General features: G+C 42.5%; 1 protein-coding gene across 8 annotated transcripts; it reads right to left on the bottom strand.

The window, feature by feature from the left end:
* Positions 1-181: 181 nt before the first annotated feature.
* LOC121552850 (heterogeneous nuclear ribonucleoprotein Q) lies at positions 182-13,738 on the bottom strand. 8 transcript variants are annotated; one of them, XM_041865927.2, is made up of 12 exons: positions 13,564-13,738; positions 12,558-12,747; positions 11,641-11,759; positions 11,441-11,548; positions 11,036-11,149; positions 7,627-7,803; positions 5,089-5,224; positions 4,715-4,920; positions 4,180-4,329; positions 3,952-4,073; positions 3,385-3,766; positions 182-1,817 (listed from the first exon to the last, which is right to left on the bottom strand). In XM_041865927.2, the coding sequence occupies exons 1-12, from the start codon at positions 13,564-13,566 to the stop codon at positions 1,779-1,781; spliced, it is 1,746 nt and encodes a 581-aa protein (XP_041721861.1). In that variant the 5' UTR covers positions 13,567-13,738; the 3' UTR covers positions 182-1,778. The 8 variants fall into 8 exon arrangements, with proteins under 8 accessions (XP_041721861.1, XP_041721860.1, XP_041721859.1 ...); XM_041865926.2 differs by having other exon boundaries at positions 182-1,820; XM_041865925.2 differs by having other exon boundaries at positions 3,243-3,766; positions 13,564-13,736.
* Positions 13,739-15,644: the final 1,906 nt, after the last annotated feature.

Consider the following 15,644-nt stretch of genomic DNA (forward strand, 5'->3'; position numbering starts at 1 on the left):
ACAAAATAAATCTTTGACTATTGCTGTAAATTCCAGAAAAAGGAGTGAGTGTAGTAGTGTACTAATCAGCATGTTTGAGTTGTTGAATTGTCAGTCTTGTCACCAATTACCAATACATCTATACACTTATGACTATAACCATTAACATACACATGGATATACAGTAACAAGAGCACTGCAATAAAATCAAGACCTTTATTTTAAAAATAAGTTACTCGCCTCACTTTACAGTATAAAACAATTTATTTGCAAGATTGCAAAAAAACTTGTTAGCCACCAACAATATTTTAACACTGGTAACATTATTTCAAAGAGTTGTGTAATGATAGACTTACTGAGGGAGTCAACTGTGTACAAAACCTGATCAAGTTGTTCAGTCTACTTTAAGCAATTTCAAAAAGCTGCAGCATCCCTTTTGAACTGGATAAAACCAGTCATATCCAGCTAACTAGGCTACTAATCACATGCTCAACATGATGCAAATTGAAGACACTTGTCACATATGTCAAATGTGACAAAAAGGCAGCTGGTTGGATGTCTGATCAATGTTCACGTTGTACAACATGATTAGGCAAATTTCTGTACACAAAGTAGGTGGATGGCTTTCAAACAGTGTATGCAACCTTACAAAAGGGATGCGATCATGTACAAAAGTTAGACTTCCTATCCCATTGAGCAAAGAAAGGGACACTACAAAGCTTCTGAAAAAAGTAGGTCTTTCTGGTGTTCAAGCTTTTACAAAAGTAACATTTTCCTAAACTATAATACAACCAGTAACTACATTATCTGAAGAAGCACATTGCAAATTCAGTTCAAACCAGATGAAAGCAGGGCTTGTTCATTCAGGCTCATTACATGAGATTCTTTAACACGCTGAGTTTGACTGTTCGCAGTGTCAGACAAATAGCACGCAGCACCTATAATAAAAAAACTAAGTGCTCTGCTGTTGCCCTTGTGCATATTTAGTAGGGCCGGGACGATACCAGTATCGCGATACTCGTATTGTGGCAAGGAAACAAAACCCTAATGTTGGAAACAAACATTATGGTGTCATCCAGAGTCACATCTATTTATTTTCCAAGCTATAGCACACAATATTATACATACAGTAGATTTTTAAAGGACCAAAGAGTTTGGTCTGCTTCGTGTTGTCATTTTTGCCATGGAAAAACTAGTACGATGCTGGTATCGTCACAGTCCTAATATTTAGTGGGGGGAACAAGCCCTGCTTCCAATGAAGTTTTCCTATTTACAGTACAAACAGGGCAGTTGAATCCTCTGTACAGAGGTAGTTAACCAACCCTTTAAAGACAAGTTCTGAAAATAACCACTTTCCTGGAATGCCTATTTATGCCAGGGGGTTACAGCTAAAACATGATCTTAAAACCAATCCAAATCAAAACAGGATTAAACATGTCTATTCCAGCATAAAGCTGCATTAAGCACACAAATATACATTAGCATCAAGCTCCTCTGAGCCACTTCAAACTTAGACAAAGTGCAAAAGACATAACTACATTTCATTTCAGGATGAAGAGTCCGCTGGGAAATCTCAACATCTTCAACAGTCATTTAAAATGGCATATTCTTTGGGGATATGGGGGAAGGTGGCAAGCAAGTGACTTGACTTCTCTTTTGATCATCTTCTCCTGTGGCAGTTCTGGGAGATACGCTGCTGTAAGGTTGGAATATCATTGGACCATTGAGTTGACCTTACCATCACTTCCACTGGCAGCTTCCTGGTGTAACCCCACATACAGTAAGTAGCAGGTCAGTCTTCATAGTGACAGGTCAGGACCGGCCTCGACCCCTTTTCCCTGCTAGTCAGGTAACAAAAGGATGCAATTAGAAGATAGATCACAACAGAAGACCACATAACATCTAAACACATGTAACTACAGAAAACAGGCTACTGCACATTAAAGACAAACACTCTTGTAAGCATTCCCCCGACTTCCACACCTTTCAACTTCACATGCAACAAGTCTATGCCTTTAGGAAAAGGTCATGCAGAACAGTGGCTTTGCTGTGTTCTTTAAAAGGAGACAAGTTAAGTAGTTGGGATGTGGAAAGATTAGGGCTTATGGCCAAACTACAAGCACTACATACAGACAGTCTATGCATGCCAATTATTTCCCACCATTGCTCAATTAGGATTTTTTGAGAAACATGCAAGATCAGTGTTAAGGCTACCAATGACTATATAGATCCTTCTGGGACAAGAAAAGCTTCACAAATTGTGCTTTCTTAATAGCCAACGGGACAGATTTGAAGTGGCCATCAGAGAAAGATGTCACTTATTTTCATGGCATTTCTTTAATGAAAATCCATTTAATTTGGGCTACAAAAAATTGTGAAATCAAATTGACAGCAGAATGTTTGAGATATGGCTTTTAATTAAAAAATACTGATGGAGTGTCTCTACACATACGTAACACTTGAATTGTGGAAATATGCCGACTGCTGAACTATGTGATAAAAAATTTGATGGCATGCAAAAGTGACGTTGCAGCATGTGGCTAACATAGGCAAACCTTTAGTCCTTTTCTTCCACAAGGAGCCTTAAATTTGAAGGCAATTTAAAGAGAGAATTTGCCGAAACATGAATTTGCAACACAATTTGAAGTTTTGTACACTTGTGCGTGTATGTTTATTAAAGCAGACAAACAGCAAAGAATACAAGCCAAAATGTAAAGGCAAAAAATAGGACTAGTCCCTTTTTTTCATCTTTTTTTTTTTTTTTTTTACAAGACAAGCTATTTCCTAGAATTACCTTCTGTAACATACAAATTGTAATTTCATTTGTTTTAAAAAGCGAGGCTACATGTTTAAGAGACATAAGCGTTGTTGCTGTTAGCTACTTAAGACATGGAGACCAGAATTGATAAAAACATACATAATACTACTATAGCCAAATAGAGAGCTGAAGCACATGATTGCAAATTGTCAAAACATTATGGAAATCACAATCAACTTTGTAAAAAATTTACCAGTTCGCCAGAAGCAGGTGGGATTGTATCTACGGTTCGAATCCAAGCGGATTATGAAAATATATACAAGACAAAACTTGCCAGATGTCACCAAATTGGAAAAAAGGGAGGCAACTGTATGGATTTACAGCTAATCAGATCAAGCGTCTAAAAAAAAAGCCCTAATGTTTTACTTCCACTGTTGCCCAAAAGAATCCTGATAAAACTCCTGGTTGTCAGATTTGTAACCATAGTTACCAGAACGATCACCACCTTGGAGCGGTTGCTGAGCAATGGGTTGAGAGCCCCAGTTCTGATTATTGGTCTGGCGCCGCTTGGAATCTGGCTGGTTGTACCCATCAGCTTTGCGCTTTCCTCCTACATTTCCACCGCGGCCACCCCTTGCACCACGTACCCCGCCGCGGCCTCTCTGCTGCACACCTCCTCTGGCACCTCGCCCACCTCCTCTGCTTGATCCTGGACCACCACGCGGTGAGAAGCCACCTCTGCCCCTGAAAGCGCCTGCACCGCCTCGGCCTCTGGCTGGAGATGCGCCCCAGGCACCTCTGCCCCCTCTTACTCTAACGGGAGCCTGATAGTCATCATAGCCGTAGTAGGGGTCCTCGTATCCGTCACGGTAATTGTGGTAATCATAACCATAATAATCGTAGTAATCCTCGTAGCCATAATAGTCTGGGGGGTAAGCATACCCTCCCCTACCACCACCTCTACTCCGGCCGCCTCTTGTGGGAGGGGGCAACTGAGGGGGGCCGTAGTTGTAATAATAATCATCATACCTATAGGGCAAAAACAAGCAGAACCATGCAAAAACTTTCAAGACACTGTACACACATGGACTCATAACTGTTCTTATGGGATTAGAACATAGAATCAGTCATGCAACCATTTCAAATTGGGCTTTGAAAAGTGGAGCCTTTTGTAAAGAGCAGTAACATTTGTAACATTTTGGAAGACTTCTTACATGTTTGTTTTGGCTGCTTGTCTCTGAGCTTTGCGTTCTTTCCTCTTCTGATCGGGGGGCTTTGCAAAGACTATGTCAATGTGCTCTCCCTCTAGATCTTTGCCATTCATTTCAGCCAATGCCTGTGGAGATGGTGGCAAACAACAGTCATCATACAATTACACACCTATACACTGTCATGTACTTACAGCAGTGTATTCTCATTATATTATCACTCAATGTCAGTACCTTGACTGCACTGTCCCGCTCATCAAAGTGAATGAAGGCGTAATCTTTCAGCTTTTTCACTCGCTCCAGTTTACCAAACTGGCCAAAGGATTTTTCCAGTATTTCTTCAGTAACACTGTTCGCAAGGTTTCGGACAAACAAAACTTTGACCTGTGGGTTGAAATGCATGAAAGGAAACGTATTAAGAATTTCAAGTACATGGTTTCCACAAAGACATAAGTGTGATCTCTACCCAGTTAAAGACTAGCTGTTGTATTTTGTTAAACTGCAAGCAAGACTTCAGGTGGGAAACGAAACATTTTCCCTTCTCCTTCAACAGAGGGATTTGTATACCCAAGATTAAGTTAATTTGGCACCATTCAGAAACCCTGGTATCATCCCAAATGGCGCTCTATCCCCTATATAGTGCACTACTCTTGAGCAGGTCCAATGGGCCCTAGTCAAATGTAGTGCACTATATAGGGAATAGGGTGTCATTTGGGATACACTTCATTTATCCAGTGTTTCATCACTTTGCAATCAGCAGAGCACCTACCTTGGCCATGACCTCTGAATCGGGTTCCTCGATGGGGTCTGCCCATTCCACAGTAACCATGTTCCCCCAGACTTTCACCTTGCCACTCATCAGCCTGCGTCTGGCCTGAGCAGCAGTTTTGTGGTCCTCGTATTCCAAAAAGCAAAAACCTCTGTTCTTCTTTTTGTCATCCGGCTGATGGTACAGTATGACATCATTAAGACCCTCTGTTGGAAAAAGAAAAAGTCAGGTCAGGTTTAAACTGCATTAAATATCACATTCTCATAGCTAAAGCAAATCTGATCTTGATGTAGTTAGTTACAACCACAAGACATGTCATTAACTTAATAAAATGAAGAGCCCCAATCTCACTAATCAGCAAAGATTTTTCTTACCTGTGACTTTAGCAAACTCCTCCACCATCTGCTCTTTCGTTTTACTCTTGGGGATGGAGCCAACGAACAGCCTGTTATTGGCAACAGATATACACACTCCAATGTGCTTGCCGGGGCGTATTTCATGATTATTACACTACGGAAAGAGAGGAATTCGTCAACCAGGGTGACAAGCATAAATATGAAACCGCCATGGCACAGAAAGTTCATACTTTCAAATTGATTAAACCGATAAAGCCTGAAAATACATTTCATATTAGACATGAGGAATACTGTAGAGCTGGGTCCTCCAACCTTCTTAAGTATGAGCTACTCATTTTTTGGTGGCTTTCAAATAGGTACATTCTCCTCCCTCCCCTGCAACTCTTCCCCGGGTCCTTAGTGTACAAGAAAAAGTAGAGCACTGTGTTCTGTTAATATACCTGGTAAAATCATGGTTAATAAAACTACTAAGGGGGCCCTATAAAAGCAAAAAAATGTCTCTCCAAATTATGTTTCCCCAAATTATGTTTGGTTTAATTTTTTGTTGGTTTTAGACTTGTTTTGTTTTTCACTCATTGGCAGATACTGTGTTAGAGTTAGCTTTTTAAGCCAATAGTGGCTAACCAGGGGTTGGGATGCTGTCAATGTTGCGTTGATTAGATAGTAGCTGATACTTGTGAGATTTGTTTATCACAGTTTGCAGTGGAACATGTGAAAATTGCATGTAATTTCAGAATTGTTTGGCGAGCTACTCATACAGTACCAGTAAATGTTTGGACACCTACTCATTCCAGGATTTTTCTTTATTTTTACTATTTTCTACATTGTAGAATAATAGTGAAGATATCAAAACTATGAAATAACATATATGGAATCATGTAGTAACCAAAAAAAAGTGTTAAACAAATCAAAATATATTTTATATTTGAGATTCTTCAAAGTAGCCACCCTTTGCCTCAATGACAGCTTTGCACACTCTTCACATTCTCTCAACCAGCTTCATAAGGTAGTCACCTGGAATGCATTTCAATTAACAGGTGTGCTTTCTTAAAAGTTAATTTGTGGAATTTCATTCCTTCTTAATGCGTTTGAGCCAATCAGTTGTGTTGTGACAAGGTAGGGGTGGTATACAGAAGATATCCCTATTTGGTAAAAGACCAAGTCCATATTATGGCAAGAACAGCTCAAATAAGCAAAGAGAAACGTCAGTCAATCCGGAACATTTCAAGAACTTTTAACGTTTCTTCAAGTGCAGTCGCAAAAAACATCAAGCGCTATGATGAAGCTGGCTCTCATGAGGGCCGCCACAGGAAAGGAAGACCCAGAGTTACCTCTGCTGCAGAGGATAAGTTCATTAGAGTTACCAGCCTCAGAAATTGCAGCCCAAATAAATGCAGTTCAAGTAACAGACACATCTCAACATCAACTGTTCAGAGGAGACTGCGTGAATCAGGCCTTCATGGTCAAATTGCTGCAAAGAAACCACTACTAAAGGACACCAATAAGAAGAGATTTGCTTGGGCCAAGAAACACAATCAATGGACATTAGACCGGTGGAAATCTGTCCTTTGGTCTGATGAGTCCAAATTTGAGATTTTTGGTTCCAACCGCCGTGTCTTTGTGAGACGCAGAGTAGGTGAACGGATGATCTCTGCATGTGTGGTTCCCACTGTGAAGCATGGAGGTGGTGTGATGGTGCTTTGCTGGTGACGCTGTCAGTGATTTATTTAGAATTCAAGGCACATTTAACCAGCATGGCTACCACATCATTCTGCAGCGATACGCCATCCCATCTGGTTTGCGCTTAGTGGGACTATCATTTGTTTTTCAACAGGACAATGACCCAACACACCTCCAGGCTGTGTAAGGGCTATTTGACGAAGAAGGAGAGTGATGAGTGCTGCATCAGATGACCTGGCCTCCACAATCAACCGACCTCAACCCAATTGAGATGGTTTGGGATGAGTTGGACCGCAGAGTGAAGGAAAAGCAGCCAACAAGTGCTCAGCATATGTGGGAACTCCTTAAAGACTGTTGGAAAAGCATTCCAGGTGAAGCTGGTTGAGAGAATGCCAAGAGTGTACAAAGCTGTCATCAAGGCAAAGGGTGGCTACTTTTAAGAATCTAAAATATATTTTGATTTGTTTAACACTTTTTCTGGTTACTACATGATTCCATGTGTATTATTTCATAGCTTTGATGTCTTCACTATTATTCTACAATGTAGAAAATAGTAAAAATAAAGAAAACCATTGAATGAGTAGGTGTGTCCAAACTTTTGACTGATACTGTAGGTGGGGTAGCTCACGATCGACCTGTTGGAGATCCCTGCTGTAGAGGATGCCATAACTGGAGTGTCAAGGTTTGGTTTGGAAAATTCTGGGAACTTTCAATATCTTCCCTGGTTTATCCGAAATCCCGGTTAGAGGATTCCCGGAATCAGGAGTGTATAATCAGGAAATACGGAATCCTACAATCAGGATTTCTGGAAAACCAGGGAATTTATTGAAAGTTCCTGGAATTTTGCAACCCTAGTCAAGGCACGGAGACACTCACCAGGTTTACTGCTTCTGAGGAAGCCTCTTTCGTGCAGAAAGTGACGAAGGCATAGCCCCTGTTCAGTCCACTAAGGGGGTCCATCATTAGACGTAGATCCCAGATAGGTCCCGCCTTCTCAAAGAGCGGCACCAGCTCGTCCTCAAACAAGTCTCGAGGAATTTTCCCAACAAATATCTGGAAAGGGAGGGAACATGTTATGAAGAAACATCTGTGAGCAGATGTGAAAGTGCTCGGTTCTGGAAATGTATACACATAAAATATTAATGGAACTCAAGGGCATAAGGGGGGATTTTTTTTGTTACACTTCAGTGTTTTAAATTTCTACCCAGCCAGATCTTAGCTGTAAGCTCTGTGTTTTATTTTATTTCACCTTTATTTAACCAGGTAAGCCAGTTGAGAACAAGTTCTCATTTACAACTGCGACCTGGCCAAGATAAAGCAAAGCAGTGCGATAAAAACAACACAGAGTTACATATGGGGTAAAAAAACAAAGTCAAAAAATACAACAGAAAATATATATATACAGTGTGTGCAAATGTAGCAAGTTATGGAGGTAAGGCAATAAATAGGCTATAGTGCAAAATAATTACAATTAGTATTAACACTGGAATGCTAGATGTGAAAGAGATGATGTGCAAATAGAGATACCGGGGTGCAAAAGAGTAAAATAAATAACAATATAGGGATGAGGTAGTTGGGTGGGCTAATTTCAGATGGGCTGTGTACAGGTGCAGTGATCGGTAAGGTGCTCTGACAACTGATGCTTAAAGTTAGTGAGGGAGATAAGAGTCTCCAGCTCCAGAGATTTTTGCAATTCGTTCCAGTCATTGGCAGCAGAGAACTGGAAGGAATGGCGGCCAAAGGAGGTGTTGGCTTTGGGGATGACCAGTGAGATATACCTGCTGGAGCGCAGACTACGGGTGGGTGCTGCTATGGTGACCAATGAGCTAAGATAAGGCAGGGATTTGCCTAGCAGTGATTTATAGATGGCCTGGAACCAGTGGGTTTGACGACGAACATGTAGTGAGGACCAGCCAACAAGAGCGTACAGGTCACAGTGGTGGGTAGTGTATGGGGCTTTGGTGACAAAACTAATGGCACTGTGATAGACTACATCCAATTTGCTGAGTAGAGTGTTGGAGGCTAGTTAGTCAGGATGATATCTATAAGGGTGCCCATGTTTACAGATTTAGGGTTGTACCTGGTAGGTTCATTGATAATTTGTGTGAGATTGAGGGCATCTAGTTTGGATTGTAGGATGGCCGGGGTGTTAAGCATATCCCAGTTTAGGTCACCAAGCAGTACGACTGAGGATAGATGGGGGGGGGGCATTCAATTCACATATGGTGTCCAGGGAACAGCTGGGGGCTGAAGGGGGTCTGTAGCAAGCTGCAACAGCGAGAGACTTATTTCTGGAAAGGTGGATTTTTAGAAGTAGGAGCTCAAACTGTTTGGGCACAGACCTGGATAGAATGATAGAGCTCTGCAGGCTCTATCTACAGTAGATTGCAACTCCACCCCCTTTGGCAGTTCTATCTAGACGGAAAATGTTGTAGTTGGGGATGGACATTTCTGAATTTTTGATGGCCTTCCTAAGCCAGGATTCAGACACTGCTAGAACATCAGGGTTGGCGGAGTGTGCTAACGCAGTGAATAACTCAAACTTAGGGAGGAGGCTTCTGATGTTAACATGCAAAAAAACAATGCTTTTACGGTTACAGAAGTCAACAAATGATAGCTCCTGGGGAGTAGGAGTGATACTGGGGGCTGCAGGGCCTGGGTTAACCTCTACATCACCAGAGGAACAGAGGAGGACTAGAATAAGGATACGGCTAAAGGCTTTAAGAACTGGTCTTTTAGTGCGTTGGGTACAGAGAGTAAAGGGGGCAGATTTCCAGGCGTTGTAGAATAGATTCAGGGCATTATGTACAGACAAGGATATGGAAGGATATGAGTACAGTGGAGGTAAACCTAAGCGTTGGGTAACAATGAAAGAGATAGCATCACTGGAGGCACCGATTGAGCCGGTCTCCGCGTGTATGGGGGGTGGAACAAAGGAGCTATTTGAGGCAGTTTGAGAGGAACTTGGGGCTTTACAGTGAAATTGTATAATAACAACTAACTGGAACAGCAATAGGCAAGGCATATTGACATGGGAGAGAGGCATAAAGAAATCACAGGTGTTATTAGAGAGAATTAAGACAACAACTGGTAATGGCGATGAAAGTTTGGGCTGAAGCTAAACAGATAAACAGGACAGGGTACCGTGTAAAGGAACAGTCCAGCAGGCATCAGCTGTGCAGCTGAGTGATAATAAGGTCCAGTGAACAGCAATATGTGAGTCCGAGAGCAGTTCGAATTGGTGCTACAGCACAGGCTAGCAGGAAGCATGGCTGTTGTTTGCGTGTGCTAGTGGGCCGGGGCTAGCAGATGGACCTTCGTGGTCGTCGCAATGGGAAGCCTGTTGAAACCACAGATGATTACGTCGGCAGACCAGTCGTGATGGATCGGCGGGGCTCCGTGTCGACTCTAGGAGGTCCCGTCCGGTTGACAGAGAGGTAGATAGCCGGGAGATGGGCCTGACTCGAGGCTAGCTCAATGCTGATTAGCCAACAACAACATCCATTTGGTTGCAGTTAGCTAGTTGCGATGATCCGGAGTTAAAGGTCCAGTGATTCAGTGATTCCAGCAGAAAAACCGATATGTTCTGGGTCGATAACGCGCTGTGCAGACAGTGCAGACTGGCCGATAATAGTCCAGGCTAGAGCTGGCTGGTAGGTAGTGCAGGCCACGGACAACGGTGAAAAAACGCTAACGGTGGCTAATAGCAAGTAGCTAGTTAGCTGGCTACTCCCGTCCGGTAGACAGAGGTAGATAGCCGGGATATGGGCCTGGCTCGAGGCTAGCTCAAGGCTAACTGGTGCTTGCTTCGGGGGCAGTGGTGATTAGCCAACAGCAACATCCATTCGGTTGTGGCTAGCTAGTTGCGATCCGGTGTTAATGTCCAGTGATTCAGTTATTCCGGCAGAAAATCCGATGTTCTGGGTGAAAACCGCTAACTGTGGCTAATAGCAAGTAGCTAGTTAGCTGGCTAGTTAGTTTCAACTGGAGATTCTAGATAAAAGGTAAGTCAATAATAGAATCCGTTCCACATTGAGTGAGGCGGGTTGCAGGAAAGTATATTTAGTAGAAGGACGAAAAGTGTGATAGGGAAATATGTACGAAAAATAAAATAAAATGCAAAACAGGCTATTTACACGACCGCACTGCTACGCCATCTTGGACATAAAAGTGTAACAAGAGTCACTCCAGAACTACAAATGTCATCATTAGGACAAACAGCGATTTGTAGATGTTTGATGGTCTCATTCATAAGTGTTTGTTCACTGAAAGGTAAAGACCTTACCTCTGTTCCAATAGTGGGTTGAGCACCTGAATACACAGACTCTGGAGGGGGGCCTCCATACTTCCGCTGACCCGTTGTCACATCAAGTGTATAGCTGGTTCTATCAAGCAGCGCCTGACATTATCAAAATAAATAGATTAAATGTTGCAACTACACAAAAACAATGCTTGATTGTCACAAATAACCAAAATATTCAGCTATGCAAAAAAATATATTGTCACAGCCTAAATTGACAGACTTTTGGAACCTTGGTATAATACTCTGACAAGCTAAGTGGAGTCAAGATCAAGTCTGCCAACAAATGCCCAACTATTACAATATGCCAAGGCGGTGGGAAGAGATTGGAACAGGCATGTTTCATTTCTACAAAGAGCATGGAAAGTAAACTTCCTGGTGTTGACATACTTTTATTTTTGCCTCATCTGGTCCTTTTGTGGAATCTGAAACTTTGGTCCCTTGCTTCTCCCTCTGTCTGTAAGTCTTCATTACTCCACAGAGAAATGCACTTTTGTTCTGCAAGGATAAATTAGAGCTTTTAGGTCCTCCCAGCGTTTCCTTAAATCAGAAAATCATCCTCAACCAAGTGTAACGTAGCATCCACTTACTTGCACGTGCGACAGATCACTTTCCTTAAACTGAAGCAGGACTTGCAGAGCACCTTCTTCATTAAATTCTTTTAAGGCTTCAATAGCCCTTTCATCTAGGTCACTGTGCGCTACCAGTCCTGTAGAAGAGAGACATTCCAAATATAACCATTTTGTTTGCCAATGACAGCACAATAAGACATGGCATTATGTCCAATCAGATCTTAGCGGTAAACCATCACAGCAATGTTCAGTTGCTCCAGGATTTGAGTAATAGATATCATCATGTGGACAATCAAAACAGAAAGTAGTCAATATTGCTAGAAAAAGTAACCAGTTCTCAAGTAGTAGGTTAGTTGTGAATAAAACATGAAATTATTTATGATAACAGAAACATAAGGGAATTAACAAACATGCAGCTTATCAAAAGAGGGAAACTATCTTGCTATCTGCACCCACAAGCAAAAGCAATAATCACACTGTAACCCAGGTCAGTCAACTGTACTTGTAAATACAGATGTCTTATGAGCCCTGTTATGCTTTTCTTTATATTATTTATAATTAGCATGTCCACAATGTGCTTCTGGGGACATCAATTGTCCCAGTCTAGGCAGCTGGTGCCATTGTTCCTGCATATGCCAAGCTGGCCTCAGATTGCCCCTGAGACCATATCAAGACAACCCTCCCCCATCCACCCACTCCAGCTTCTCAGTTTCAAAATGTATAATAATCCACAATAGGCTTCCATCCACATTAAGCCATAGCTTCTCTACTCTGTCCAGACACAATGCATTCAAATTCCCACTCAGAAATACAGTTTTTTGGTATGGTGAGGATTGCTTTGTTTGTACCCATTTTGTAAAGAAATCAGACAAAGTTGCTTTGGTAAATACAAACTGCAAATAGATTACACAACAAAAAACGGCAGTTGCACTTACCTGCTACGTAAATTTCATCTAATTTTTCAGCAACTTTCTGAGGTAAACCAGCGTCTAATAAAGTCTGGAAATGGTCTGAATGTTTAACTTCAGCTGCAGTTGTGTCCACTGTAGTTATGTCCATTGGTTCTTCTGTACCATTTCCATTTACTTGATCGGTCACCTGATCGGTCGCCATGTCTCCAGACATCTGTGTAACGCAATGAGTCAAATGAATTAAAGACTGGGAAATGTTGTAGTATTGCAACAACCCTTTTATGATCATGCTAATCATGAAACTACTGCAATTAAGAGAAATGTTCTAAGATGGTCTTGTTTTAGCAAGCTAACAGTGCCTGAAAAAAATAACTGGTCTGAGAACAGGACAAGTCCAGAGTTACGCGGCTTTATACTGAACTTCGGAAATGATGCTAATGACGGACCTGGGAGTCAGTTAACCGTTAACTATAACTAACGGTAGCTACAGTCAGTAGCTAACATTTGGATGCGTTTTTGGACTCGTGTAGGAACCCATACGAGCGGAACCAGCTAACTACGTTACACGTGTTTTGTGGCCACTGACGGTACTGGTGTAACGTTAGTAGTCTTGTTTAACAATGCACTGTAAACTAGCAAGCAAACTAATACCACAGATAGAACAATGAGGTTTAGTTATACAAGTATTTGCTAATACATCACCTAACGTTAACTACTGTAACGTTAACCCCTTCTTCCGGAATTTATTGTCTGAAATATTTGCCACCGGTTCGCTGGTGGAACTAACATAGCTAGCTAGCTACGCCGTGGCCCCGGCCTGGTGTCCAGCCGCCAAATAACTAGCTAGTTAACTTAGCTGTCTAGCAAATGACGTTAGCTCTGGAATCCATTTTCAAAATGCCGGGTAGGATTAGCTAGCTTGCTAGTTAGCTAACGTTAACCACGTTACACGTTGTTTGAAAACACTGCAAGAACAAACATCTTCACCTATCCGTAACTTGACCAGTTGGCAAATCATGCAAATATTTACCATTTGATAGTTCACTGAGGTGCACGGTGCTGATTTTGTCTGATTTCAGGGTATTACAAAAAAAAGAAAAAATCTACGATTCCCGGCGTAGGTCCGGTTGAGTTCTGGTTTTCACTCGTGTCCCGATGATGTAAAATGGCGGCTGGTTGACGCCGCGAGTGTTTCTACATCTATGGGGTTTCTGCAGCTGCTAACCACGGGCTGGTGCAGTTTCACTGTGTATAGTAGCCTCAGAGAGGAAGAGAGAGGCCCAACTCCGTGTCTCCCTCCAGCAGGTAGCGTTTTTTCGTCCTCCAAAGCAAGGAGTTTTTGTATGGTCAATGAGTGTCGAAATTGGTCAACAAAAAAAATGTATGGCTTATTTGCAACGTGAGGTTTATTTGATCGAATATAAGTTTTGTAATGCTTAAGTTCTTAGGAGTGTACTGATATACACTATATATACAAAAGTACGTGGACACCCCTTCAAATTAGTGGATTCGGCTATTTCAGCCGCACCCCTTGCTGACAGGTGTATAAAATCGAGCACACCGCCATGCAATCTCCATAGACAAACATTGGCAGTAGAATGGCCTTACTGAAGAGCTCAGTGACTTTCAACTTGCCACCTTTCCAACAAGTCAGTTGGTCAAACTTCTGCCCTGGTCAACTGTTAGTGCTGTTATTGTGAAGTGGAAACATCTAGGAGCAACAACGGCTCAGCCGCGAAGTGGTATGCCACACAAGCTCACAGAACGGGACCGCTGAAGGCGTAATGCGTAAAAATCGTCTGTCCTCGGTTGCAAGTCACTACAGAGTTCCAAAGTGCCTCTGGAAGCAACGTCTGCACAAGAACTGTACGTCGGGAGCTTCATGAAATGGGTTTCCATGGCCGAACAGCCGCACTAGCCTAAGATCACCATGCGCAATGCCAACCGTCGGCTGGGGTGGCGTAAAGCTCGCCACCATTGGACTCTGGAGCATTGGAAACGTGTTCTCTGGAGTGATGAATCACGCTTCACCATCTGGGTTTGGCGGATGTCAGGAGAACACTACCTGCCCCAAATCATAGTGCCAACTGTAAAGTTTGGAGGAGGAACAATGGTCTGGGGCTGTTTTTCATGGTTCGGGCTAGGCCCCTTAGTTCCAGTGATGGGACATTTTAACGTTACAGTATACAATGGCATTCTAGACGATTCTGTGCTTCCAACTTTGTGGCAACAGTTTGGGGAAGGCTCTTTCCTGTTTCAGCATGACAATGCCCCCGTACACAAAGCGAGGTCCATACAGAAATGGTTTGTCGAGATCGGTGTGGAAGAACTTGACCGGCCTGCACCGAGCCCTGACGTCAACCCCAACGAACACCTTTGGGATGAATTGGAATGCAGACTACGAGCCAGGCCTAATCACCCAACATCAGTGCCCGACCTCACTAATGCTCTTGTGGCTGAATGGAAGCAAGTCCCCACAGCAATGTTCCAACATCTAGTGGAAAGCCTTCCTAGAAGAGTGGATGCTGTTATAGCAGCAAAGGGGGTACCAACTCCATATTAATGCCCATGATTTTGGAATGAGATGTCCGACGAGCAGGTGTCCACATACTTTTGGTAATGTAGTGTAAGTAGGATACGTAACATCCCGGCAACTCGCGAGGTGGCTATGCTAAATGAGATGTATCCACCAGTCCAAAGTCTTTGGCAAAGAAAGGTTAGGTGGGAGCTAGACAGCCCGCTGTGCCGTTTTGTGGATGACTCCCCCCATTGTTAGGGCGGGGAGACATCTTGTCAGTATATCCATAATATTTTATAGCCTACAGTTTATGAATGGGGCTGAGGCTAACGTTACTCCTTATAGTCCAAGGACCTTACATGTTCTGACTGTTTAAAGGCGAATTGGCTCTGGAAGCCAAAACAGCCAAATACTCCATCTAAACGTGAATCGATTCTCAATTGCGGTACAGTTCTAGAAACATAAATCTACTTTCATATCACATCAAAATAATTTCACAAATGGAAAATACACGTACTGTACACAGTTTTAGCAGTTCCAGCCAACAGTATTTTTCAGAGATAACACGTCTTCCGTTTACATACAAGTTTTAG

This window comes from Coregonus clupeaformis, chromosome 36 (assembly GCF_020615455.1).
Source record: "Coregonus clupeaformis isolate EN_2021a chromosome 36, ASM2061545v1, whole genome shotgun sequence".
Taxonomy (NCBI): domain Eukaryota; kingdom Metazoa; phylum Chordata; class Actinopteri; order Salmoniformes; family Salmonidae; genus Coregonus; species Coregonus clupeaformis.

Coding starts and splice junctions, on each gene's coding strand:
- LOC121552850 (XM_041865920.2), bottom strand. Junction 5,225..7,626: donor CCTCAGAAGCAGTAAACCTG/GTGAGTGTCTCC, acceptor CTCTTTCCGTAG/TGTAATAATCATGAAATACG. Junction 3,767..3,951: donor CAAGCAGCCAAAACAAACAT/GTAAGAAGTCTT, acceptor TTTGCCCTATAG/GTATGATGATTATTATTACA.